General features: G+C 32.6%; 1 protein-coding gene and 2 non-coding genes across 3 annotated transcripts; 1 reads left to right on the forward strand and 2 right to left on the reverse strand.

Moving 5' to 3' along the window:
* Positions 1–3,970: 3,970 nt before the first annotated feature.
* Positions 3,971–6,441, forward strand: LOC105635397 (uncharacterized). Its single transcript, XM_037636851.2, has 2 exons — positions 3,971–4,520; positions 5,969–6,441. The coding sequence occupies exons 1-2, from the start codon at positions 4,131–4,133 to the stop codon at positions 6,218–6,220; spliced, it is 642 nt and encodes a 213-aa protein (XP_037492779.1). The 5' UTR covers positions 3,971–4,130; the 3' UTR covers positions 6,221–6,441.
* Positions 6,442–11,222: 4,781 nt separating this feature from the next.
* Positions 11,223–11,329, reverse strand: LOC149495765 (small nucleolar RNA R71). Its single transcript, XR_016321560.1, has one exon. It is a non-coding gene; the product is annotated as a small nucleolar RNA R71 (small nucleolar RNA).
* Positions 11,330–23,795: 12,466 nt separating this feature from the next.
* Positions 23,796–23,902, reverse strand: LOC149495766 (small nucleolar RNA R71). Its single transcript, XR_016321550.1, has one exon. It is a non-coding gene; the product is annotated as a small nucleolar RNA R71 (small nucleolar RNA).
* Positions 23,903–26,629: the final 2,727 nt, after the last annotated feature.

Raw genomic sequence — 26,629 nt, forward strand, 5'->3', positions numbered from 1 at the left:
TTATAAAAGATGATTTCATCTTTTAATATTGCTCTACGCATCGCATGGGTTGTAACACTAGTTACATTACTAAAGTTAACAACACAAAAATAGAAAAGCCACTAAAAATTACAAGTTTACAATAAAACAATAAATAAATACAAAAATAATTACAAAATAACTGAACTTAAAATCAAACAAATAAAAAATTTGTTATATGATAACTAAAATTAATATTAGAAAAATAGAAAAATGTGAAACAAAAAGTAGAAATATAATACTCAAAGTAGATTGCTTCATAGAGAATTAGAATGAGAAAGCTTTCTTAGCATGGCTTTACATTGATATATCTATACTGCTTAATGTAATTAAAGTTAATCATTAAAAAAAAAAATCTCAAACTTTGCAAGTAATTTTAATTGTACCGTATATCCAACTTTCTTCTTCTAATACCTTGAATTAACTTAAAGTTTAGTTACAATAGCACTCTAATTTTAAATTGTATCCAATTTAATAAATAAAATATTTCATCCATCTTATTTTGTTTGCTGGTTTGACAAAATACTCATATTAAGAATTTAGTCAAGAAAAATCAATTTTCTTTTTTTACCCTTAATTCATTAAGATATTAATAGAAGTTATTCATTTAATGAACAATCATAAATGTCATTATGAGAAAGACAATTGTTTACATATGTAAATTTAGAAACCTTTCAAACGTTTTCAGACATTCAAAAAAGTAATAACAAGCAATAAAATGGGACGGAAGGATATTATTTTCGTTTGACATATATGATCAGGTTAATTAAAAACTCACCGTTTAACAACATCCTAACTAATATTTATTATGAATTTTTTTAAAATTCATAAAAGCTAAGTGAAATAGTAAATTTTAGTTAGTTATAAGCATAGAATATTTAGGTTTTTGTTTTGTCATTTTTTAAGCATGAAATTTTAGTTAGGGTTTATTGATATTCTAATTAAGTTAGATTTCTTATAAAAATAAGTTTTATTTATTACAGCATGATTTTATTTTAAGGAAAATAATTATTGTCAATATTATATAAATAAATAATATATTTTATTTTTAAGATGAATATTTTTTTTATTTTAATGTTGAGTGCAATTTGAAATTAGAGTACTATCGTAACTAAAGTTGAAGTTCATGATAAGATTAAATTTAAAAATAATTAATACTTTTGATTTTCTTGTTTATTAGTGATAACAATAAATTTAAAAATAATTAATACTTCTTGATTTTCTCAAAATAAAAATAATTTTGGAGAAAACTTAAAAAAAACATGGATAAAAATAGATAGTGTCAAGTAAATTGTAATATCTATATATTTATTACAATATATATATCAATTGAAGCAAAAAATAACTTCAAGATAGCTTTCTACGTTCAACATTTCTATTTATCTTTTTTAACAGAATTTTAAATTTTCTTTTACATTTTATTTTATTTATTACGTTTTGATTGGACCTTAATATTCCTAATGAACAGAAAAATAAGTATATAATTACGTAGTTTGAAATTTTTAAATTTTTTTCTCATCTGTCTCTATATCTATTTAATTTAATATGTTTAATCTATCTATATATAATCTCATCACATTAAGAAATACTAACACTTTGAAAAGTGGCGTCATCTACGGCGAGAACATCCTCTGCAATGGAACAATCTTCAGTTTTCACGCGCAATCATAATTTATTAGGTATTATTGTTCTATGATAGTATAAAAATCTCTCTTTCTTCATTGTGGGTACATAATAAATAATTGTTTTTTTTCACGCTTATTGCTTGTGAACTAAGAGTATCAAAATTGACATTGGTGACAATTCAATATGTCTAGATCTACTCTTCGCAGTTGGTAAAGCTCACCCATTTTCTTTCAGTTTTCAGATGCAATATGCAATTATCTATGATCTATGATCGCTCCTTTTTTTTTTTTTTTTGTTGGTTTTTTCTTTTCATATTAAATAATTCTAGAAGGAATCCTGCGCTTTCTATTCCATATATTTATTTACATATTTATATTAAACTTGCACAATAATAACATGGCACCCTCTCCTAAAGCATTCTTTGTTTCCTTTTTTTTATAATTTTTTTTAAATTTTCAATAACTTTTTAATCATTTATTTTTTCTAAAGCAATTTAGATAATTATTCACAGATAATTATTATTTAAAAAAATTATTTCAATTGCACAAAATGTATCTCTTCGACTCTCTCTTTATTCTATATCTATATCGATACTTTCAAATATTACATTTGATATGGATTCTAAATAAGATTGATATATACTTAACCCTATTTTCTAGAAATAGGATAGTGTTGATTTTAAAATTTTATTTGTTTTGAGAAGGGTTTCTCTCGGGTTTCAGTGCAGAAACAAAATCAGTTGCATTTTACTTCTCTGGTTACTTTGTTTACAATGAAGTCTTTCTTTGCTAACAAATACACTGGGTTCTTTAACCATTCCATATATAGGTATTTAAAAATTAATGACTATTTCATTATTTTTTGGTGTTCCCTCAATATTTTTTTATGGAGTAAGAATGACATTCCTGAGGTGACGCTAGCAATTGACTCAGAATAGACATCTCAAGAAAAATGTATTGTTACGAATTGAAATCTTACACTTTCCAGTACTTTGATTATTATGTTCTATTTCCTTGATCCTTTTGTTATGATTTTGGCTATAAGAATTATTAAAATTTTTTTACATTTATATATATTTTTTGGAGAATATATATATTCTAAAACGCTCAAGGATATTAAAATTTAAATTTCTGATTTTAGATACGAAGATTACTTTTTACAATTTTTAAATGGAATATATTTTATATATTTTATTTCTTTATTTATTTTTAGGTAATATATTTACAATTGAAACTGCTATTTTTAATCTTATCTATTTTTAAAAGGTTATATGTAATTAAAAATATCTGTTTTTTAAAAGTATTTATTTGAAATTAATAGATGTATATAAATAATACTTACTTTCATTCTTCTTCTTTTTTTTTTTTTTTTTAAAAACTCATCTTATCTATATATCATCGACTTTTCATATATCTATTAAAATTTTTCTTTTATTTTTCTATATATTTGATAGATATGTGTAGATAATTAGTACTTTAATCTTCTTTTCTTTTTTTAAAAAAGATTATCTATATTTATAACAATATCTAAGTGTCTTATCTATATTTTATATCAATCTACATGTATCTATATATTTGTATCAAGCTAAAAGCATACATAAAGTATTTTATAACTACGTTATTTCATTATTTATTCAACTTTTTTTTTTAAAAAAAAAAATGGTATACACGTTGCTTCATCAATTTGAGCTCTACAAAAAATGATTGTGCAATAATAATCTTGGATATGATTTTGATGATGAGAAAGTATATGAACCTTTCAAAAATTTGAAATTAATTTAATAATTTTGGTTTGCTTTTTTTTTTTTTTTCTTGAGTTTTCAATTTGATTTTATTATATTTAATTGTAAAAAAAATATATAATTTATGGTACAATATACCAAAGAATCAATTTAAAATGTAAATTGGATAAGGGGTTGAAATTTGCAAAAAGAAGTTATTCAAGAGATTAACAATTAAAAACATCGTTCGCAATGTGCTCAAACAAATGGTTATTGTTTCATATCTTCTACTGATAAATTTAATTTGTATAATACTTATAAGTGTGTATATTTTCATTGTGTGGTAAGACAGGTTGCTCAGCATCCATTTCAATATAATTAAACTTTGAATTATTCAAAAGACAGTGATTTATATTTTAAAAAATGTTACATGTACTATATAATTAATAAATCATAAATTATAACGTATATTAATAAATTAACCTGCTTGTATTGCGCGAATCTTTACTTAATAATTAATAATCATCGAATATCAGCTGATAGAACATTATTTTTTATTTTTTATTAACTTAATTAAAAATCTTAACTGTTAGCCAATATCAAGGTTCATAATAATTAAAAACAAAAAGAAAGAAAGAGGGAGGAGACATGGAAGGAGAGTAGCGCTTGCAAACAAGAATTGGAAAAAAGATATACCAACCATTGACTGACCCATTTTCTCTTCTCCCTTGCTCGCTTTCCCTTTGGATCTGAGTCTCTCTTTCAAATGGGAAACAATCCATTCTTATTTGCCCCTACAGATTCCTATTCTCAACCATCACCGTCATCTTTGTCATCACAGTCGCCGTTGCCATCACCATCGCCGTCATCTAATTCATGTTCTTCACGTCCATCTTCCGATTCTTATCCAAGTCTAAATTCTCCTTTTCAGCCTTCTCAACAAAGTCTTCCTCAACTGCCTTCCCATACTTCTTCAAGTCATTTTGATCCGCCTTCTGCGGCTTTTGTCGGACCTTGTGCAGCATGCAAAATCCTTCGCCGGCGATGTACTGATAAGTGTTCTTTAGCTTCTTATTTTCCTCCAACTACAGAACCAGATAAATTGAACATCATTCATAAAGTTTTCGGTCTTAGCAATACGTTCAAGATCTTGCAGGTATTTATGATTTAAATTACTCTTTAATTAGAAATAATTATATGTCAATTACATGTCGAATAAGTTATCCATCACAAATGTTTATTTATTTATTTAGAGATCCCTTATTTTCACGATCTCATTTATTAGGATCACAATTAAATTTATGAATAAATACTAAAGAGATTAAAATACCCTTAGCTAATTTCAGTATACTGCCTCTATTTGATAATAATTGTGATATTTGATAAAATAGTTTATTTTAAATATTTATCACATTTGTGGTTTGAAGCAGTAATAAATGCATTTTTTCATGATTACCTTTGTACATGACTAATAATTACTACTTCAATTTAATAGTTTTCTTTTAAGAATAAGAATTAAATTAAGGGTAATATAGTCAATTTACTCAATAATTTATTGTAACTTACACAAATTTAATGGTTTTCTTATGATTAAAATAATTGTTTCTAAGATTCCTCCCATACACAGCATATCATGCATTAATTCTCGATATATTTATTTTTGGAAAATGAATTAATATTGTTTTATTATTTTTCTTTTTAATTTTAGCTAAAGACAGGAGGAGACATTTGGTTGACTCAGGTTCAAATTTAATTAAATCGGAAAAATCAAACAGAACTGAAATGTTTATACAATCAAATCAAATTGAATCGGTTTGATTTTAATTTGGACTGAAATGTATTTAAAATGTGTTTATTAAACGGATAGGTTGCCTATAAATTAACCAGAGAGTTTGCTCAAAATCCATGGTAGCATATTTTTCAATTCGCGAAACCGAATTTGTTTAATATAGTGAGTTATGGATAAAAGTATCAAAAGACTTAAACTCATACCTTACTCAAACTTATCGTATATCGTAATCTTAATATTCCGTGTCCTCTTAAATCTGTTTATAACAATTTAATTTGCAATAATTGTGTTGGAGTGGATTATGTAACATACTCACTCCGTTCTTTACTTAATTTTGTGAATATTTACATCACATTTAAATTTAATTAAATTTCAATATACTAATCATGTTTTATAATAATTGTTACATTTAGAATTGCACATCTCTTTAACAACTATTAAGTTTGTCTAAGTTATAATAAATTATTGAGTAAATTGACTATATTATCCCTAATTTAATACTAATTCTGTAAGAAAACTAGTAAATTGAAGTAATAATTATTGGTTACATACAAAGGGTAAACATGGAAAAAAAGATTTATTACTGTTTGAAACCACAGATGTAATAAATGTTTTGAAACAAACTATTTTTTCTAATGTGACAAGTATTATGGAACAAAAGTAGTAATAATTAGTTACTCTGCCAATTCACTTACTTTTTTTCCCTAAAAAATTTTGACAAATGCTTTTATAATATTGTTTAGAATTTCAAATATAATCATCAAATATGAATACTTCTAAGTTTTAACTCTGTTATTTCTTTTGGAATATTTTAGAATCTCCCCAAGTGTCAAAGAGTAGATGCTGTAAGTAGTATGATTTATGAAGCAAATGCAAGAATTAGAGACCCAGTTTATGGGTGTGCAGGTCAAATTTCCCTCCTTCAAAAACAAGTCGATGAACTTCAAGCTCAACTGGCCAAAGCACAGGCAGAGGTAGTGAACTTGCAATGCCAACAAGCCAATTTATTACCTCAAATGTCCATGGAAACGGCAGAATCCAATAATCGTCAAGAACCCATATCTTAACAACCATCACACAATCATGCAAGTACTCTCCACGACCCGTTGGAATCTCTTTGATCATGTTAATAAAAATGCCAAATTATTATTGTTGTTATACCTCAAAATTTTTGGATTTAAATAGAAGTACGTGAAGACCCGTGGATTTCGTTGTCACTTCACTGTTATATTATATTATATATTGTTGGACAAAATAGTTTTATCCAAAGTTTTTGATGATCAAACAATTATGTGCTTCTAATGATTTCAATTTAGCGTTCCTGATTAATAGATTACTTCTTAAGATCAGAAGGAATTGATTTATAAGATACAGTTGAAGAGAATCCATTTATGCCAACAAAAATTGTGGATGACAATAGGGTTTCTCAGCCAACAATAGAGTGGAATGACAAGGAAAATTTTATAAATGTATTAATAAAATATTATACATATTTTTTAATTTAAAATTTTCAACTGTTTGCCATCCGAAGTTTAATTATGTAAATTTTATTTGAAAATTTACTTTTTAAAAAATATATCGGATTAAATCTTATAAATATAAAGAAAATGATATTAATAAAACTAATATACTTTTTCCTTTTTTTTTATCTCTCTCCTAAATAAAATATTATATATATTATATTTAAAATTTTATTTTTAAAAAATATATCTAATCAAATTATATAAACATAAAGTAAAAAAAAATTAATAAAAGAATATATTTTCTTTTTTTTTATCTATCTCCTAAATAAAATATTTTAAATTATAATCAAAATAGAATTAAATATTTAATAAATAAAATATAAAATAATTTTCAAATATCTTATTATCATATATAGTTATTAAAAAATAAATTTAGTAGAGATAAAATTTAAAATTTTGAAATGCTTAATATCTATAAGTATTTCTTTAAAAAATATATATTTTTTTAATTAGGAAGCTTGATTGGTGAAATAATACAGCGGGCTACACAATAAGGAATAACCTTCCACTTACTAAATTGGTGGAAACACTTATGGTCGAGATGATTCGAACTCGAGACCTCTTACTCCTTACATAAGTAAGAAGACAATTAGATCACATATCATTGGCTTAAAAAATAATTTTTATAAATATATCTAATCAATTAATAAAATGTAATTTCTAATTGGTTATGAGTAAGGTTATTTTATGATATCCTAAATTTCATCAAGGGCACTATTCGAAATCCCATTATTTCCTTACTCCCACATTTATATATAGTATAGATAAACAAATAATTGGATTAAAAATTCAAAGAGAATTTCATAAATATTAAATTATTTTGTGATTTTATTTTTGATAATAATTTGTAATTTCGTGTAAATGATAATTCATATTTTGTAAAGAATGACGGTTCTGAATCCCGTAAACAAAAGATCATATTTCTAATCTGCATCTACGAATTCTAATACCACGTTCCTTTTTTAAAAAAAAAAAAAAAAAATCTCGAGGCTAAAATATTGCTATGGCGTATGTCACAATTGTGATTTATAAATATCAAATTTCAAAATTAATGTGTCATAGTTTAATTGCATATCTAATTATTAGAAGATAATGTTTGAAGGAAATATTTATTTAATTAATCAAACGGTGGTTCGATTAGTTTTCTCACTTACATTAGGAGTGTAAAATCTTGAGTTCGAATCCTCTTAATAATAATTATTTTCACCAATTTGATAAGTCAAAAAGAGAGTTATACCCTGTTGATTTGTAGCCCTAGTAGTGTTATTTCGTCCCATAAAGACCTCCAATATATTAAAAAAAAGGAATAAAAATATTTTTTTGATTGGTTTGATATATAAGAGCATGTTGGAATTTGCTCAATCATGGGGTAACTATAATTAAAATAAATTAAGGTATCTTCATTGGAATTAAAATTAAGTGACATTTTCTTTTTTGAAAGGAATTCGGTGACATTTGACTGAGTCATTTATCACACTTTGGATTTAAATTAAATTAAAATATTCTAATTAAAATTAAACTAAGTCACGTTTGGAACTAAATCAAATTAAGATAACCTAATTGAAATTAAACTATATCACTTGATTGAAATCACATTTCACTTGATTAAACCCTAGTACTCATCATTAGCGGGTTCCGACATCTATTCGATCTTAAGCAGCCTACTTATTTGAATTTAAATAGTCCACCAATTGGAGTTTAAGTGGCTCGCCTAAAGCACAAAGCCAATTATGAAGCTTAATGCTTATCATTACTGAGTCCTGTCACTTATCCTTTGTGGATTCATAATATTTTATTGATAGGAATTAATAAATATGCCGAGAAATTAAATAGGTCGAGTATTCATCGAACCTGTAACGCTTGGTCAAAGAGTTTTTAACAGTCATTTAAATATGTAATGAATGTTCAAAATTTTCGCTCAAGATTTATGATCAGGATTCTTATTAGATATTTATATTTTTAATTACAATAACAGAAATACTATAAATATTTACATCACATCTAATTACAAGACACATTACATCCAATAGCAATTTCTGATTATTTATATATGATAGGTGTCATTTTTATAGTATTTTTTAATACAGTTTTTATTTGGAATTTAGTAATTTTTATCACTTTAACTAATTTTTACTTTGTTTTAATTATAATTTTGTTCAAAGCTTCCTTAATTCATAATCTACTTGATCTTAAAGAAATTTACAGGGTTTTGGCACAGAAAAGAGCATTATAAAGAAAAACACTCAGGCTCTAGCACGTCCAGCTCGTGCACATTAGCACGCCGTGCTAAACTTAAGAGAAATCAAGTGGAGACTCAGACTCTAGCACGCCTAGCCCGTGCTATCTGGCACGGCCGTGCCTAAAAGAACCTCAGGGCGTGCTTGCCTAAGTACGGCCGTGATGCATTTTATCTTGGAAAGTCAGAGCCTAGCACGCCCTGCCCGTGTTATATCGCACGCTCGTGCCACAAATACTTCTCTGGGCGTGTTGCAGAGCACGGCTCGTGCTGAATCATTCATAGAACTCAGACTCTAGCACACCCAAGCCGTGCTATGGATTACGCCCGTGCTATGAATATAATGCTGTCTTAAATTATAAACGCAAGCCAGTCTCTACAACTTACATGGGCCCACCTCAGTTATTTTCCTAACATGCAAATCAAGATCTAAGCCTATTTAGGAAGATGGAAGAGTCCTAATTGAGAAGAAATCCAAGCCTAAACAGTTTGTGATCTCCAAAGAAGATTTCGTACTTAATAAGGATTCTATTTCCTAAATGGAGACAGATTTTCTCCCAGGAGGTCTATATAAAGAGAGGAACCATTCATTGTAGAGGCATCTCTCTGGTTCTATTATTTTTCTACATAGTTCTCTCTCTCAAAGACTTCAAGCATCTAAGATTTGTGCCAAAATTCAAGGAAGCCATCCACGTATCAGTTGTTTAGTTCTTATTTCTAAACTCTTAATCTTGTTTTATTTTTCATTATTCACATTGATTATGAAGTTTGAGTCAAGTATTATTGAGTTTTATTTAATTACTATGTCGAACTAAATCCTCATACTAGGGATTTGATGTAGCTTAATTTCTTTTCCAATTTATAATATTAGATTTGTTTTTCTTTGTTCAAAGTATAATTTATTATTGCACTTAATGCTTCCAGGCAGAGTTTCTCCCCTGGATTGATTTATTTCATTAATCACTATCGGAAGAAGGGTTTTTGATATGAATAGGGTATTAAATTACATGAGAATAATAACTTGATGCAGAAGCTATATGGTTTGACTCATGGGGGGTTTTCATAAGTTAATGACCTTAGGTTATGAACTCACAAAACAAACCACAAAACTTAATGATTTAATTCATGTTTGATTGCTCTATTGGAAGATAGGTAATTAGATCGGGTTAGAATAGCTAACAATACATCGGGAGAGATTGTTAGTGATTTTAGGGTTGTTTCCCCTACTTGAACAATTGTTCATGTAATTTATTACCCTATTCATATCAAAAACCATTCTCCCGATAGTGATTAATGAAATAAATCAATCTAGGGGAGAAACTCTGCCTGGAAGCATTAAGTGCAATAATAAATTATACTTTGAGCAAAGATTAAAAAACTAATAAAATAAATTGGATAGAGTTAGGTGAAATCAAAATCCCTAGTAGTTTTAAAATCCTTGATTTCTTTTCATCTGAATATTGTTGCTTGATTTATTTCGATTTTATTTTTAGAATTTACTTTTCTTACAACAAATCTCTCTTATTACCGTTTAAATAATAATAGGTTAATACAATTTTGGTACTTGATATACAATCCTTGAGGAGATGATACTCTACTTACTTTATATTACTTGCTACGATTTCGTATACTTGCGAAAAATCACTGTCAAGTTTTTGATACCGTTGTCGGGGATTGGCATTATCAATATCAATACTAATTACCCTATTATTAATTTAGACATTTGCTTTTCTGTTTTATTTAATTTCCTTTTAAAAATTATTTCAGGTGTTCATGCAAAGAAGATCAGGTAGGACTGAACCCCTAATCTTTGATCCAGAAATTTAAAGAACTTGTCGCAGGAACAATGCCACTAGAAGATCACGTGAAAGTAAACCCGAACAACAAGCAGACATGGGCGATGAAGTCAACCCAGAAAATAGACCTCCACCTCAACATCCGGTCCGGACCTTGTGGGACTACACAACACTTACTCTTCATGGGACAACCTCGAGTATCACAAGACCTCGGATGGAAGCTAATAATTTTGAAATTAAACCTCCAATTACCCAAATGCTTTCCACCTCAATTCAATAAGGAGGTTTACCTAGTGAAGATCCTAACGTTCATATCACAAATTTCCTGGAAATTTGCGATACTTTCAAACAGAATGGTGTTTTCGAAGATGCCATAAAACTGAGACTCTTCCTTTTCACTCTTAGGGACAAAGCACGATCTTGGTTACAATCATGTCCTGCTGGAAGTTTTACAACATGGGAGGAATTAGCCCAAAAGTTTTTAGCAAAATTCTTCCCATCTTCAAAGACCACAAAACTGCGCAATGATATAATGACATTTGTCCACCATGATCAAGAAAGTTTGTACGAAGCTTGGGAAAGATTCAAGGACTTATTGAGAAAGTGCCCACATCACAGTTTGCCTAAATGGTTACAGGTACAAACTTTCTATAATGCATTATCTCCTAACATTAAAATCACCTTAGATGCAGCTGCAGGTGGGTCTTTTGAGAGAAAAGAGATTGATGTAGCATATGCTTGATAGAAGAGATTGCAAGCAATAGCCATTATCAAAGCAACTCCGAAAGGAAGAAGACTGCAGGAGTCTCTGAAATAGATGCCATTACAACACTCAATGCCAAGGTAGATAATATGGTAAGAAAATTGGACTTATTTACTACTAATCCTGTCAATTCTATTATGCAAGTTTGTGGCAGGTGTAATGGGCAACATGGGATTGGAGAATGCATGATAGACTCTTTGAATCTGCAAACCTTGGAACAAGTAAACTATGTGATGAATCAAAGAAGAAAGAATTACCCATACTCCAACTCCTATGATAACAGGTTGAGGAATCACCCTAATCTGTCATATGGGAATCCTAACAATGCTTTGAACGCACCACTAGGTTTTATTCCTCAAGAAAAGAAATCTCATGATGATGTCCTTACTGCCCTTTCTAAATCGCACATGGACTTCATGAATGAAACTAGAGAAAACAACAAAATCCAGCAAGTTGTGATAAGAAATTTGGAGATTCAGCTAGTATAATTCGCAAACATGATGGCATCCCGACCTCAAGATAAGTTACCTAGTAATACTGAAAAGAATCCTAAAGAACAGGTACAGGCTATCACCTTGAGCAGTGGCAAACAGTTAGAAGAACCACCAAAGATAGAAAAGAAAAAGGAAGAGTAGAAAAAAGTTCCCATCATTGACCTAGAAGAGCAAGAAGTGAAACCTTATGTTCTACCTGTTCCCTTCCCACAAAGGTTAAAGAAAGCACAAGATGACAAAAGCTTCCTCAAATATCTTGATGTCTTCAAAAAGCTTCAAATTAACATTCCTTTTACTGAAGCTCTAGCTCAAATGCCCAGTTATGCGAAATTTCTAAAAGAAATCCTGAGCAAGAAATAAAAAATTGATGATCAAGGAACGGTAACATTAACTGAGGAGTGTAGTGCAATTATTCAAAATACATTGCCTCCAAAGTTAAAAGATCTAGGAAGTTTTTCTATCCCTTGTAATATCGGTAATCTTGATTTTGAAAAAACTTTAGCAGATTTAGGTGCTAGCATTAACCTTATGTCTTATGAAGTTTTTAAGATGCTAGGAATGGGAGAGTTAAAGCCAACAAGGATATCTCTACAATTAGCAGATCGATCAATCAAGTATCCAAGAGGAATTGTAGAAGATGTGCTTGTAAAGGTAGGTACATTTATCTTCCATGTTGATTTTGTTATTCTTGATATTGATGAAGATAGGGAAGGATCTTTAATCGTGGGAAGACCCTTTCTTGTAACTGCAAGAGCATTGATTGATGTATATGAAGGCAAATTAACTTTAAGGGTTGGACAGGAGGAAATTATTTTTGATGTTCTTAAATCTTGTAAACTTCCTATGGACTATAATGATTGCTTTCGAATTGATGTTGTTAATGAATGTGTGGAAAACACTTTGCATATTAAAGATGACATTAATGTTTCAAGCATCATGAATGAGAAAGAGAGTGAACCACCAAAGCAAGAACTGAAACAACTTCCATGTCATTTAAAACATGCATTCTGAGGTGAGAATCATTCTTTTCCTGTTATTATTTCTTCTCACTTAACACTTAATCAAAAGGAAAGGTTGTTGCATGTTCTTCGAAAACTTAAGAAAGCACTAGGGTGGTCGATTTCAGACTTACAGGGAATCAATCCAAGTGTATGCATACATAAGATCCTGATGGAGGAAGATTATAAACCTTCAATCGAGCATCAAAGACGATTGAACCCAAATATGAAGGAGGTAGTAAAGGATGAAATCATAAAACTTTTGGAGGCTGACATTATTTGTCCAATTTCCGATAGCAGTTGGGTAAGTCCTGTTAATGTCGTTACAAAGAAGGGAGGTATGACAGTTATCTCTAACGAAAATAATGAGTTAATTCCCACTCGAACAGTCACGGGTTGGCGTGTGTGCATTGATTATAGGAAGTTGAACAAAGCAACACGCAAAGACCACTTCCCTTTACCCTTTATTGATCAAATGCTTGAAAGACTTGCAGGTTGTCCCTATTATTGTTTGTTGGATGGTTATTCATGATACTTTCAAATACCTATTGCTCTGGAAGATCAAGAGAAAACCACTTTCACTTGCCCTTATGGCACTTTTGCCTATAGGAGAATGCCTTTTGGATTATGCAATGCTCCTGCAACTTTTCAAAGATGCATGATGTCCATATTTTCTGACATGGTAGAAAAATTTATTGAAATATTCATGGATGATTTTTCTGTGTCTGGTTCCTCTTTTGATGCATGTCTTTATAACCTATCTTTAGTAATGCAAAGATGCGAGGACACTAACCTTGTGTTGAATTGGGAAAAATGTCATTTTATGGTTAGTGAAGGTATTGTTCTAGGGCATAAAATCTCACAAAAAGGAATTGAAGTGGACAAAGCCAAAATCATGGTGATTGAAAAGCTACCTCCTCCAAATTCATTGAGAGGAATAAGGAGCTTCCTTGGCCATGCTGGATTCTACAGGAGATTTATAAAAGACTTCTTCAAAATCGCAAAACCTCTTTGTAATTTATTAGTTAAAGATGTTCCTTTTAATTTTGAAAAAGAGTGTTTGAATGCTTTTAACAGGTTGAAGAAAGAGTTGATCTTAGCCCCTATCATTGCTACACCAGATTGGACTCTCCCCTTTGAGCTTATGTGTGATCATGGTGTTCATGCTGTTGGAGCTGTTCTTGGGAAAAGAAAGGAAAAGAAGTTGCACATCATTTACTACGCTCGTCGCACATTGAATGATGCACAATTAAATTATGCCACCATTGAAAAAGAACTGCTGGCTATTGTTTTTGCTTTTGATAAATTTAGGGCTTATTTAATTGGAGCCAGAATAATAGTTTACACTGATCACTCTGCTATTAAGTATTTGTTAGAAAAGAAAGATGCAAAGCCGAGATTAATCCATTGGGTTCTTTTATTGCAGGAATTTGATCTAGAAATTCGCGATAAGAAAGGAACTGAAAACCTCGTAGCTGACCACTTATCCAGGCTAGAATTGGGAGAAGAAGATGCAACAAAATTACAAATCAATGAAGACTTTCCCCATGAACATCTTCTCCTGTTGGCAAACACACAAGCTCCATGGTATGCCGATATAGTTAACTACCTTGTTTGCAAAATCACTCCTCCCAATCTTTCTTGTCAACTAAAGAAAAAGTTTTTCCATGGTATCAAATACTACTATTGGGAGGAGCCCTTTTTGTTCAAATATTATAGTGATCAGCTATTTCGACGATGTATACTAGAAGAGGAAGTAGAAAGTGTCCTTAGATTCTGTCATTTAATGGAATGTGGGGTACACTTTGGAGCAAGCAAGACAGCAGCACGTATCTTGGAAAGCGGTTTGTATTGACCTAAGTTTTTTAAAGATGCTTTTAACTTTGTTCGTCTTTGTGATAGCTGTCAAAGGTTAGGTAATATCTCGAAGCGACATGAGATGCCCTTGAACAGCATCCTTGAAGTAGAGAACTTCGATGTTTGGGGTTTAGACTTCATGGGACCTTTTCCATCATCTTACTCCAACCAATACATTCTAGTGGCAATGGACTATGTCTCAAAATGGGCAGAAGCTGTTTCCCGTCCAAATAATGATGCCAAAAGTGTACTGAACTTTATCAAGAAATATATTTTCACACGTCATGGCACCCCTAAGGCGATAATAACAGACGGAGGTAAGCATTTTTGCAACAAATACTTAGATTCCCTTATTTCAAAATATGGTGTTACTCATCGTGTAGGTACTCCATATCATCCTCAAACAAGCGGACAAGTAGAAGTCACCAATAGGGAAATCAAGAAGATTCTGGAGACCACTGTTGGACAATCTAGGAAGGACTGGTCCAAGAAACTCGATGATGCTCTATGGATTTACAGAACCGCATTCAAAACACTAATCGGTATCTCTCTGTATCGTATGGTCTATGGTAAGGCTTGTCACCTTCCTGTTGAGTTGGAACACAAAGCATAATGGGCAATCCAATTTCTTAACTTTAATGCTCAGGAAGTTGGTCAAAAACGGTTGCTTCAATTAAATATGATGGATGAAATGCGCCTCCATGCCTATGAGAATGCCAAAATATATAAGGACCGCACCAAACAATGGCATGATAAGCACTTTATCTTGAGAAATCTAAAGGTAGGACAATAGGTATTACTCTATAACTCCAGACTCCGTCTCTTTCCTGGTAAGTTGTGCTCTAGATGGTCTGGTCCATTCACGATTAAAGAAAATTTTCCACATGGGGCCATCGAGATAGTGGATGGTAATCAGAGTTTCAAAGTTAATGCTCAACATTTGAAAGTTTATCAAAATGAAAACTTTGATCCAGTCAAAAATACCATCAATCTTGTTTAACCCGAACTTGGTTGAGTGCGTCGAGCTTAAACGACGTTAAACAAAAGCGCTTGTGGGAGACAACCCATACCATTTTTTTTCAAAATTTCTTGTTTCAATTTATTTTTGTTATTTCTGCTATAATTTTCCCAAAGTTTCTCCATAATTGTTCCTCTATTTTAGTCAAAATTCTTTCAGGTTCGAGTTGAAATCCACAGGATGACACGCCCTAGCCGTGTTCAGCAACCCGGCCGTGCTTCACAAGGTAAAAATCACTCTTAAAGGTCAGAGGCTAACACGCCCATACCGTGCACCACAGCACGCCCGTGCTAATACATGATAAAGGATTGCAGCTAGCACTCCCTGACCGTGCCACAGGACACGCTCGTGTGACCAGAACGAAAAAATTCACTTCACAAGTCAGAGGCGCGCATGCCCCAGCCTTGCCCTCCAGCACGCCCGTGCCAGGTAATCTAGTTTTTCTCTATAGGTTAGAGGCGCACACGCCCAAGCCGTGCTCGCCAGCACGCCCGTGCCCACAAACCGCCTCAAAGAATAACAAACGCGCACGGCTAGGCCATGTCAGGAAGCACGACCGTGCCACGAGCAGATCTGCGCATTAAAACACACCTCTATTTAAAGCGCACGCCCTCATCTCTTCTTTTCCCACAACGCACGCCCTAGCCGCCTAACCTCCCCTCTCTTTTTTTCTCTATGTTTCCGTCTTTTTCTCTCATCCAAACACACAAAAACACCAAATTCCTTCACTTTTCTCCATCACCATGCCTCCTCGATACAAGGGTAGCCGACCCACCTCTTCCGTGGTGCTCGACAATGACCCATTGCTTGCCCTTCCACTGCTCCTCCTCCACCCGTTCCACCTCCTGTGACTCCGGCTCCTCCTCCATTTGAAATTGGCTCTCCAAAACAACAAGAAAGGTACACCAAAATTTCTCTTCGCCCTATTTTACCAAATCGATTTGTTGATGAGAATGCATTAGAACAAGTGGGGCTTAGGGATGCTATTTTAGAACCCCTTTGGCGTATTGGGTGGGGACAATTTATCAATATGAAAGACCTTGTTTATGCATCTCTCACACTAGAGTTTTTGAGTTTTTATTCCTCCCTCATTTGCCTATTTAATTTCCCTAGTAAAATTGAATTTCGGTTGTTTGGGAGAAATTATGAACTTTCTATCAATGAGGTTAGTCATATATTCGGATTTCCCACTACGAATGCTCAAAATCGAATGCCTATGGAATTTAATGATCATAGTACATGGAATGATTTAACTGGGGAACATAATTACAATCCTAGGTTTTCGAAAGCCTCCAAATTGAGAAACCACGCCCTCCAATAAATTCACAAATTCTTAGCCAACACTATTTTTAGGCGGAACGAGAGTGATGGGGTACTGAGCCACAACGAATTGTACTTCTTATGGGCTATTAATCAGGGAATTTTGTTGCATGTTGGTTATTGGTTGTGTTTGCGATGGGCAAGCGTTGCACGAGCGGATAAGGGGGCTATTATGATGGGGTGTTTTGTAACCCGGATTGCAGCGTATCTGAGGGTTTGGAACCTTGCTAGGCCAGTTTACGATAGTGTGGGAGGAGGAAGAGGCACTAGGTTAGACTTAGATGTCATGATCCACATGAGGCTGATTGAAAAAGTGGGAGATTCATATCGGGTAGTGGTTTCTCGAGACGACAGTTCTGATGAGGAGGAGGCTAAGGACACCGGTGATGCTAACATGGAGGAGGGTAATCTGACTCCTTTTGGTCCTTCTTTTTGTGCAGGTACTTCTGGCGTTGGTCCATCCTTTCAGGGAACGTCAAGCATGTCCAACGACGAAGTCCTTGCATGGATGATGTCCCGAATGGAAATGTTGAATGCACACCTTAACGGAATGGAATCCATGATTGTGGACAGATTCCAATCCATAGAAATTATGCACGGGAGCCTTAACTCTCGTATGGATACCTTGCACGGGAGCCTTAACTCTCGTATGGATACCTTGCAAGGCCAACTCCACACTGTCATTCAGTTATTGCTGCCATAACTGCCTCCACCACCAGAATCTTGATAGATTTTGACTTCTTCTCATTTGTTTTTTCTATGTCCAAATTTTTTTTTCTTATATATTGAATGTTATGTCTTGAATTTTTGTTTCCTTTTGTTGCTGTTTCCATTTCTTCGAATATTATATATTCTCGTAGTTTTTTTTTCTTTTTATTTTTTTTTATCTTCTAGCTATGCTACATTCCAACAACCAGCTCTATTGTATTTTTCAATACAATTATGGTAATGCTTACTACACTCTCTTATTCTTTTCTTTTGCTAATGTGATAAGTTTGGGGAAGTAGGCTTATTTTGAACACATTAGGGACAATGTGCTCGATTAAATTGGGGGAAGGAAAAATTTTAGTTAAAATTTAATTTAATTTAATTTTTGTTATTTTAGCTTAACATGGTTGGAATAATTGTGGGAAAGCTTGAAAATTATCATAATTTAGTAACTTGTGATGAATTTAGTTGATTTTCTAGTCTAGCATGTTTGAGCTTTAATTTTAATTTTTGACTTAACATGATTATTTGGTTTAAGTATTTGTTTCTAAGATTATAAACACTAATTTTTCTAAACTTTATGATATATAGATATGTTTTAATCAAAATTTATTTAACCTTGGCATTCTTAGAACAAATTAAAATTCCCTTTGAGACAAAATTTTTAAATGCTTATATTTAGAAAGAGATGATTTAGGTATTCTTTGTTGAACCCCTTATTTAGCCTAATCCAACTAAATTAAAATATGACTTTTGTAACCAATTTGAAGCCTATATCCAAATTTTATTGTTCACCATTATTAAACCTAGCCATTAAACCCATTTAAATTCCTAACCTAAAGTGCAAAAATGTATAATTGAAGGATTTGATTTTTATTAAAACATAGCAACAAAAAGGGACAAAAATTTCATTAATAATAGCAAGTGAACCAAAATAGAAAACTCAAAGAGAAACACCCCATAGAAGAAGCAATCAATCAAAGAATTCAAGTTTGGGCAATTAAAGCATCGAAGAAATTATCAAAGTATTATGAAAAGACCTTGCCAAAGTATCTCTAATTTTGAGCTAGTGAAGAACTTCAAGATTAATCTCCCTTTACAATTTGTTTTGGTATAATGAAAATCTTAATATTATGCATTCTTTTGTGCTCTTTATCTATCTTTTCATCCTTTTTCTTTGATTAGCTACAATTATACCTCGAAAACCTCATTACAACCTAAATAAAGACCTTTTGATCTTTATAAAATTGTATGCATTTCAATTGTGGAGAAGGGATGACTAATTTTGCATATGGGAATGTTAAGCTTAAAAAGGTTAAATAATTTTTGAAAATTCATATTCTACTTATCACAGGTTGAATAAATTTTGGTGCTGAAAAAAATCTTTTTAACTTATGTTTAAATCAAGGAATGTGTTTTATCAAAAATTGAACTTTTTGCTTAGACATAATTAGCATGGAAAACACTTGATTTATTTGCACATTAATAATTTTGATATCTTTTGAAATTGTGAATAATTATCTCCAACCATAGTAAGCTAGTTTTGTTTGTTTCTTTTCTTCTTTTGTTTTTAGTTTTGCTGCTTGAGGACAAGCAATGGTTTAAGTTTGGAGAATTTGGATAGGTGTCATTTTTACAGTATTTTTTATTTGGAATCTTAGTAATTTTTATCAATTTAACTAATTTTTACTTTGTTTTAATTATAATTTTGTTCAAAGCTTCCTTGAATCATAATTCACTTGATCTTAAAGAAATTTGAAGGGTTTTGGCACAAAAAAGAGCATTATAAAGAAAAACACTCAAGCTCTAGCACGCCCAGCCAGTGCACATTTGCACGCCCGTGCTAAACTTAAGGGAAATCAAGTGGAGACTCAGACTCTAGCACGCCTAGCCCGTGCTCCCTGGCACGGCCGTGCCTAAAAGAACCTTAGGGTGTGCTTAGGCATTTTATCTTGGAAAGTCAGAGCCTAGCACGCCCTGCCCGTGTTATGTCGCACGCCCATGCCACAAATACTTCTTTGGGCGTGTTGCAAGGCACAGCCCGTGCTGAATCATTCACAGAACTCAAACTCTAGCACACCCAAGCCGTGCTATGGAGCACGCCCGTGCTAAGAATATAATGCTGTCTTGACTTAAAAACACAAGCCAGTCTCTACAACTTACATGGGCCCACCTCAGTTATTTTCCTAACATGCAAATCAAGATCTAAGCCTATTTAGGAAGATGGAAGAGTCATAATTGAGAAGAAATCCAAGCCTAAACAGTTTGTGATCTCCAAAGAAGATTTCGTACTTAATAAGGATTTTATTTCCTAAACGGAGTCAGATTTTCTCCTAGGAGGTCTATATAAAGAGAGGAACCATTTATTGTAGAGGCATCTCTCTGGTTCTATTATTTTTCTACATAGTTCTCTCTCTCAAAGACTTCAAGCATCCAAGATTTGTGCCAAGATTCAAGGAAGCCATCCACATATCAGTTGTCTAGTTCTCATTTCTAAACTCTTAATCTTGTTTTATTTTTCATTATTCACATTGATTATGAAGTTTGATTCAAGTATTGTTGAGTTTTATTTAGTTACTATGTCGAACTAAATCCTCATACTAGGGATTTGATGTAGCTTAATTTCTTTTCCAATTTATAATATTAGATTTGTTTTTTTTTTGTTCAAAGTATAATTTATTATTGCACTTAATGCTTCTAGGCAGAGTTTCTCCCCTGAATTGATTTATTTCATTAATCACTATCGGGAGAAGGGTTTTTTATATGACTAGGGTAATAAATTACTTGAGAATAATAACTTGATGCGGAAGCTATATGGTTTGACTCATGGGGGGTTTTCATAAGTTAATGACCTTAGGTTATGAACTCACAAAACAAACCACAAAACTTAATAATTTAATTCTTGTTTGATTGCACTATTGGAAGATAGGTAATTAGATCGGGTTAGAATAGCTAACAATATATCGGGAGAGTTGTTAGTGATTTTAGGGTTATTTTCCTTACTTGAACAATTATAATTGATTAACAAACTAATAAAATAAATTTGATAAAGTTAAGAGGAATCAAAATCCCTAGTAGTTTGAAAATCCTTAATTTCTTTCATCTGAATATTGTTGCTTGATTTATTTCGGTTTTATTTTTAGAATTTACTTTTCTTACAACAAATCTCTCTTATTGCCGTTTAAATAATAATAGCTTAACACAATTTTAGTACTTGATATACAATCCCTGAGGAGACGATACTCTACTTACTTTATATTACTTGCTACGATTTCGTATACTTGCGAAAAATCATTGTCAATATTCTAATCATTTATTAAGTTTAACCCACTCCGAACTCTAGCGCTCATCAGTACTTAGTCCTATACTTATTTGAATTTAAGTAATTCATCTTTTTGGATTTAAAAAATCCAACCATTTGATTTTAAGTGGCCCACCCAAAAAACGAAGTCAATTATCAACGCTCAAAGTACAAAACTAAATTTTGAAGCTTAATTAAGTGGTTCACCTCCGATATTCTTAACCAAGCATGGTACTGAGCTATGACATGTGTTTGGATATAAATATAAAGTGGCGTGATAGGTGTCATTTTTACAATATTTTTCATTTAGTTTTTATGTGGAATTTTAGTAACTTTTATCACTTTAATTAATTTTTACTTCGTTTTAATTATAATTTTGTTCAAAGCTTCTTTGAATCATAATCCACTTGATCTTAAAGAAATCTACAGGTTTTGGCACAGAAAAGAGCACTATAAAGCAAAACACTCAAAAGCTAGCACGCCCTGCCCATGCGCCATAGCATGCCCGTGCTAAACTAGAGGAATTCAAGTGGAGACTCAAGCTCTAGCACGGCTAGCCCATGCTATCTGGCATGCCCATGCCTTAAAGGACCTCAAGGCATGCCTGCCTAGCATGACCATGAAGCAATTTGTCTTGGAAAGCCAGAGCCTAGCACGCCCTGCCCGTGCTATGAAGCATGCCCATGCCACAAAGTACCTCTTTGAGCGTGTTGCAGAGCACGGCCCGTGCTGAATTATTCATAGACACAGACTCTGGCACGCCCAAGCTGTGCTAGATGGCACGGCCGTGCTATGAAGGCAAAGCTGTCTTGAACTAAAAACGCAAGCCAATCTTTTTTCTCACATGGGCCCACCTAAGATATTTTCCTAAATGTGCAAAACAAGATCTAAGCCTATTTAGGAAGAGAGAAGAGTCCTGACTAAGAAGAAATCCAAAGCCTAAACAGTTTATGATCTCCTAAGAAGATTTCGTACTTAATAAGGATTCTATTTCCTAAACGAAGTCAAATTTTCTTCCAGGAGGTCTATATAAAGAGAGCAACCATTCATTGTATATTCCATCTCGAGTTCTAGTATTTTTCTACATATTTCTGTCTCTCTCAAAGATTTCAAGCATCCAAGATTTGTGCCACAATTCAAGGAAGCCATCCACGTATCCGTTGTCTAGTTTTTATTTCTAAACTCTTAATCTTGTTTTTCTTTTCATTATTAATTATTGATTATGAAGTTTTATTTAACTATTATTGAGTTTTATTTAATTACTATGTCGAACTAAAACCCTCATACTAGGGATTTGATGTAGCTTAACTCGATTCCAATTTATAATATTAGATTTGCTCTTCTTTGTTCATGATATAATTTATTATTGAACTTAAAGCTTCCAAGCAGAGTTTCTCCCCTAGATTGATTTATTTTATTAATCACTATCGGAAGAAGGATTTTGGATATGAAAAAGGTAATAAATTACATGAGAATAATAAATTGATGCGGAAGCTATATGGTTTGCCTCATGAGGGGTTTTCATAAGTTAATAACCTTAGGTTATGAATTCACAAAACAAACCATAAAACTTAATGATTTAATTTATGTTTGATTGCGCTATTGGAAGATAGGTAATTAGACCGGATTAGAATAGCTAACAATACATCGGGAGAGCTTGTTAGTGATTTTAGGGTTGTTTCCCCTACTTGAACAATTAAAATTGATTAACAAACTAATAAAATAAATTAGATAGAATTAAGTGAAATCAAAATCCCTAGTAGTTTTAAAATCCTTGATTTCTTTTCTTCAAATATTGTTGCTCGATCTCTTTTGTTCTATTTTATCTGTTTAATTTAATTTCTTAAAATAACTCTCATTATTGTTGTTTAAATAATAATAGGTTAACATAATTTTGGTATTTGATATACAATCTCTATGGATACGATACTTTTTCACTCTATATTACTTGTTGCGATTTCATACACTTGCGAAAATCACTGTCAAGTTTTTGGCGTCGTTGCCGGGGATTGACATTATCAATATCAATACTAATTACCCTATTATTAATTTAGACACTCCTTTTCCTTATTTAATTTTTCTTTTCAGAATTATTTTAGGTGTTTATGCAAAGAAGATCAGGTAGGACTGAACCCCTATTCTTTGATCCAGAAATTGAAAGAACTTGTCGCAGGAACAACGCCGCAAGAAGAACACATGAAAGGAAATCCGAACAACAAGCAGACATGGTCAATGAAAACGAAATAGAAGACAGACCTCCACCTCAACATCCAGTTCGCACCTTGCGAGACTACACAACACCTAATCTTAATGGGACAACCTCGAGTATTACAAGACCTCAGGTGGAAGCTAATAATTTTGAAATTAAACCCGCAATTATCCAAATGCTTTCCACCTCGTTTAACTAGTGAAGATCCTAACGCTCATATCACAAATTTCCTGGAAATTTGCGATACTTTCAAACAAAACAGTGTTTCCGAAGATGCCATAAAACTGAGACTTTTTCCCTTCACTCTTAGGGATAAAGCACGATCTTGGTCACAGTCATGCCCCGCTGGAAGTTTTACAACATGGGAAGAATTAGCTCAAAAGTTCTTAGCAAAATTCTTTCCGTATTCAAAGACCACAAAACCGCGCAATGAGATAATGACATTTGCTCACCATGATCAAGAAAGCTTGTAAGAAGTTTGGGAAAGATTCAAGGACTTGTTGAGAAAGTGCCCACATCACAGTTTGCCTAAGTGGTTGCAGGTACAGACTTTCTATAATGCCTTATCTCCTAAAATTAAAATCACTCTAGATGCAGCTGCAGGTGGATCTTTTGAGAGAAAAGGGATTGATGAGGCATATGACTTGATACAGGAGATGGCAAGCAACAGCCATTATCAAAACAACTCCAAAAGGAAGAAGACTGCAGGAGTCTGTAAAATAGATGCCATTACAGCACTCAACGCCAAGGTAGATAATATGGTAAGAAAATTGGATCTATTAACTACTAATCCTGTCAATTCTATTATGCAAGTTTGTGACAGATGTAATGGGAAACATGGGATTGGAGAATGCATGATAGAATCCTTGAATCCGCAAACCTTGGAACAAGTAAACTATGTAATGAATCAAGGAAGGAAGAATTACCCATACTCCAATTCCTATGATAACAGATTGAGGAACCATCCTAATTTGTCATATGGAAATCCTAACAGTGCTTTGAACGCACCACTAGGCTTTATTCCTCAAGAGAAGAAATCTCATGATGATCTCCTTACTGCCCTTTCTAAATCGCACATGGATTTCATGAATGAAACTAGAGAAAGCCACAAAATCCAACAGGCTGCAATAAGAAATTTGGAGATTCAGCTAGGACAATTCATAAACATGATGGCATCCCGACCTCAAGGTACATTACCTAGCAATACTGAAAAGAATCCTAAAGAACAGGTATAGGCTATCACCTTAAGAAGTGGCAAACAGTTAGAACAACCACCAAAGAAAGAAAAGAAAGTAGAGGAGCAGAAAAAAGTTCCTGTCATTGATCTGGAAAAGCAAGAAGGGGTAAAACCTTATGTTCCACCTGTTCCCTTCCCACAACAGTTAAAGAAGCACAAGATGACAAGAGCTTCCTCAAATTTCTTGATGTATTCAAAAAGGTTCAAATTAACATTCCTTTTGCTGAAGCTCTTGCTCAATTGCCCAGTTATGCAAAATTTCTAAAAGAAATCCTGAGTAAGAAATGAAAAATTGATGATCAAGGAACGGTAATGTTAATTGAGGAATGTAGTGCAATTATTCAAAATAAATTGACTCCAAAGTTAAAAGTTCCAGGAAGTTTCTGTATCCCTTGCAATATTGGTAATCTTGATTTTGAAAAAGCTCTAGCAGATTTAGGTGCTAGCATTAACCTTATGTCTTATGAAGTCTTTAAGATGCTAGGTATGGGAGAGCTAAAGCCAACAAGGATGTCTCAACAATTGGCGGATCGATCAATCAAATATCCAAGAGGAATTGTAAAAGATGTGCTTGTAAAGGTAGGTACATTCATCTTCCCTATTGATTTTGTTATTTTTGATATTGATGAAGATAGGGAAGGATCCTTAATCCTTGGAAGGCCTTTTCTTGCAACTGCAAGAGCATTAATTGATGTATACGAAGGCAAGTTAACTTTAAGGGTGGGACAGGAAGAAATTGTTTTTGATGTTCTAAAATCTTGTAAACTTCCTATGGACTATAATGATTGTTTTCGAATTGATGTTGTTGATGAATGTGTGGAAAACACTTTGCATAGTAAAGATAACATTATTGAAACAAGCATCATGAATGAGAAAGAAAGTGAATCACCAAAGCAAGAACTGAAACAACTCCCATCTCATTTAAAACATGCATTCTCAAGTGAGAATCATTCTTTTCCTGTTATTATTTCTTCTCACTTAACACTTGATCAAGAGCAAAGGTTGTTGCAGGTTCTTCGAAAATATAAGAAAGCACTAGGATGGTCAATTTCAGACCTACAGGGGATAAGCCCGAGTGTATGCATGCATAAAATCCTGATGGAAGAAGACTATAAACCGTCAATCGAGCATCAAAGGCGACTGAACCCGAATATGAAGGAGGTAGTTAAGGCTGAAATCATAAAACTTTTGGATGTCGGCATTATTTATCCAATTTCTGATAGTAGTTGGGTAAGTCATGTCCAAGTTGTTCCAAAGAAAGGAGGTATGACTGTCATCTCTAACGAAAACAATGAATTAATTCCCACTAGAACAGTCACAGGTTGGCGTGTGTGCATAGACTATAGGAAGTTGAACAAAGCAACACGCAAAGACCACTTTTCCCTATCCTTTATTGATCAAATGCTTGAAAGACTTGCAGGTTATCCCTATTATTGCTTTTTGGATGGTTATTCAGGATACTTCCAAATACCTATTGCCCTTGAAGATCAAGAGAAAACCACTTTCACTTGCCATTATGGCACTTTTGCCTATAGGAGAATGCCTTTTGGACTATGCAATGCTGCTGTAACCTTTCAAAGATGCATGATGTCCATATTTTCTGACATGGTAGAGAAATTTATTGAAATTTTCATGGATGACTTTCTGTATTTGGTTCCTCTTTTGATGCATGTCTTTATAACTTATCCTTAGTAATGCAACATTGCGCGGACACTAACCTTGTTCTGAATTGGGAAAAGTGTCACTTTATGGTTAGTGAAGGTATTGTCCTAGGACATAAAATCTCACAAAAAGGAATCGAAGTGGACAAAGCCAAAATCGAGTTAATTGAAAAGTTACCTCCTCCAAATTCAGTGAGAGGAATAAGGAGCTTTCTTGGCCATGTAGGATTCTACAGGAGATTCATCAAAGACTTCTCTAAGATCAGAAAACCTCTTTGTAATTTATTAGTTAAAGATGTTCCTTTTAATTTTGACAAAGAGTGTTTGACTGCCTTTAACAGGTTAAAGAAAGAGT

Source organism: Jatropha curcas, chromosome 6 (genome assembly GCF_041381405.1).
Source record: "Jatropha curcas cultivar XTBG-Jc1 chromosome 6, XTBG_Jcur_1.0, whole genome shotgun sequence".
Taxonomy (NCBI): domain Eukaryota; kingdom Viridiplantae; phylum Streptophyta; class Magnoliopsida; order Malpighiales; family Euphorbiaceae; genus Jatropha; species Jatropha curcas.

Excerpts from the sequence above, each read along its gene's own strand:
- LOC105635397 (XM_037636851.2), top strand. The coding sequence starts at position 4,131 with ATGGGAAACAATCCATTCTTATTTGCCCCTACAGATTCCTATTCTCAA. Across the intron at positions 4,521-5,968 it reads ATACGTTCAAGATCTTGCAG|AATCTCCCCAAGTGTCAAAG; the intron begins GTATTTATGATT and ends GGAATATTTTAG.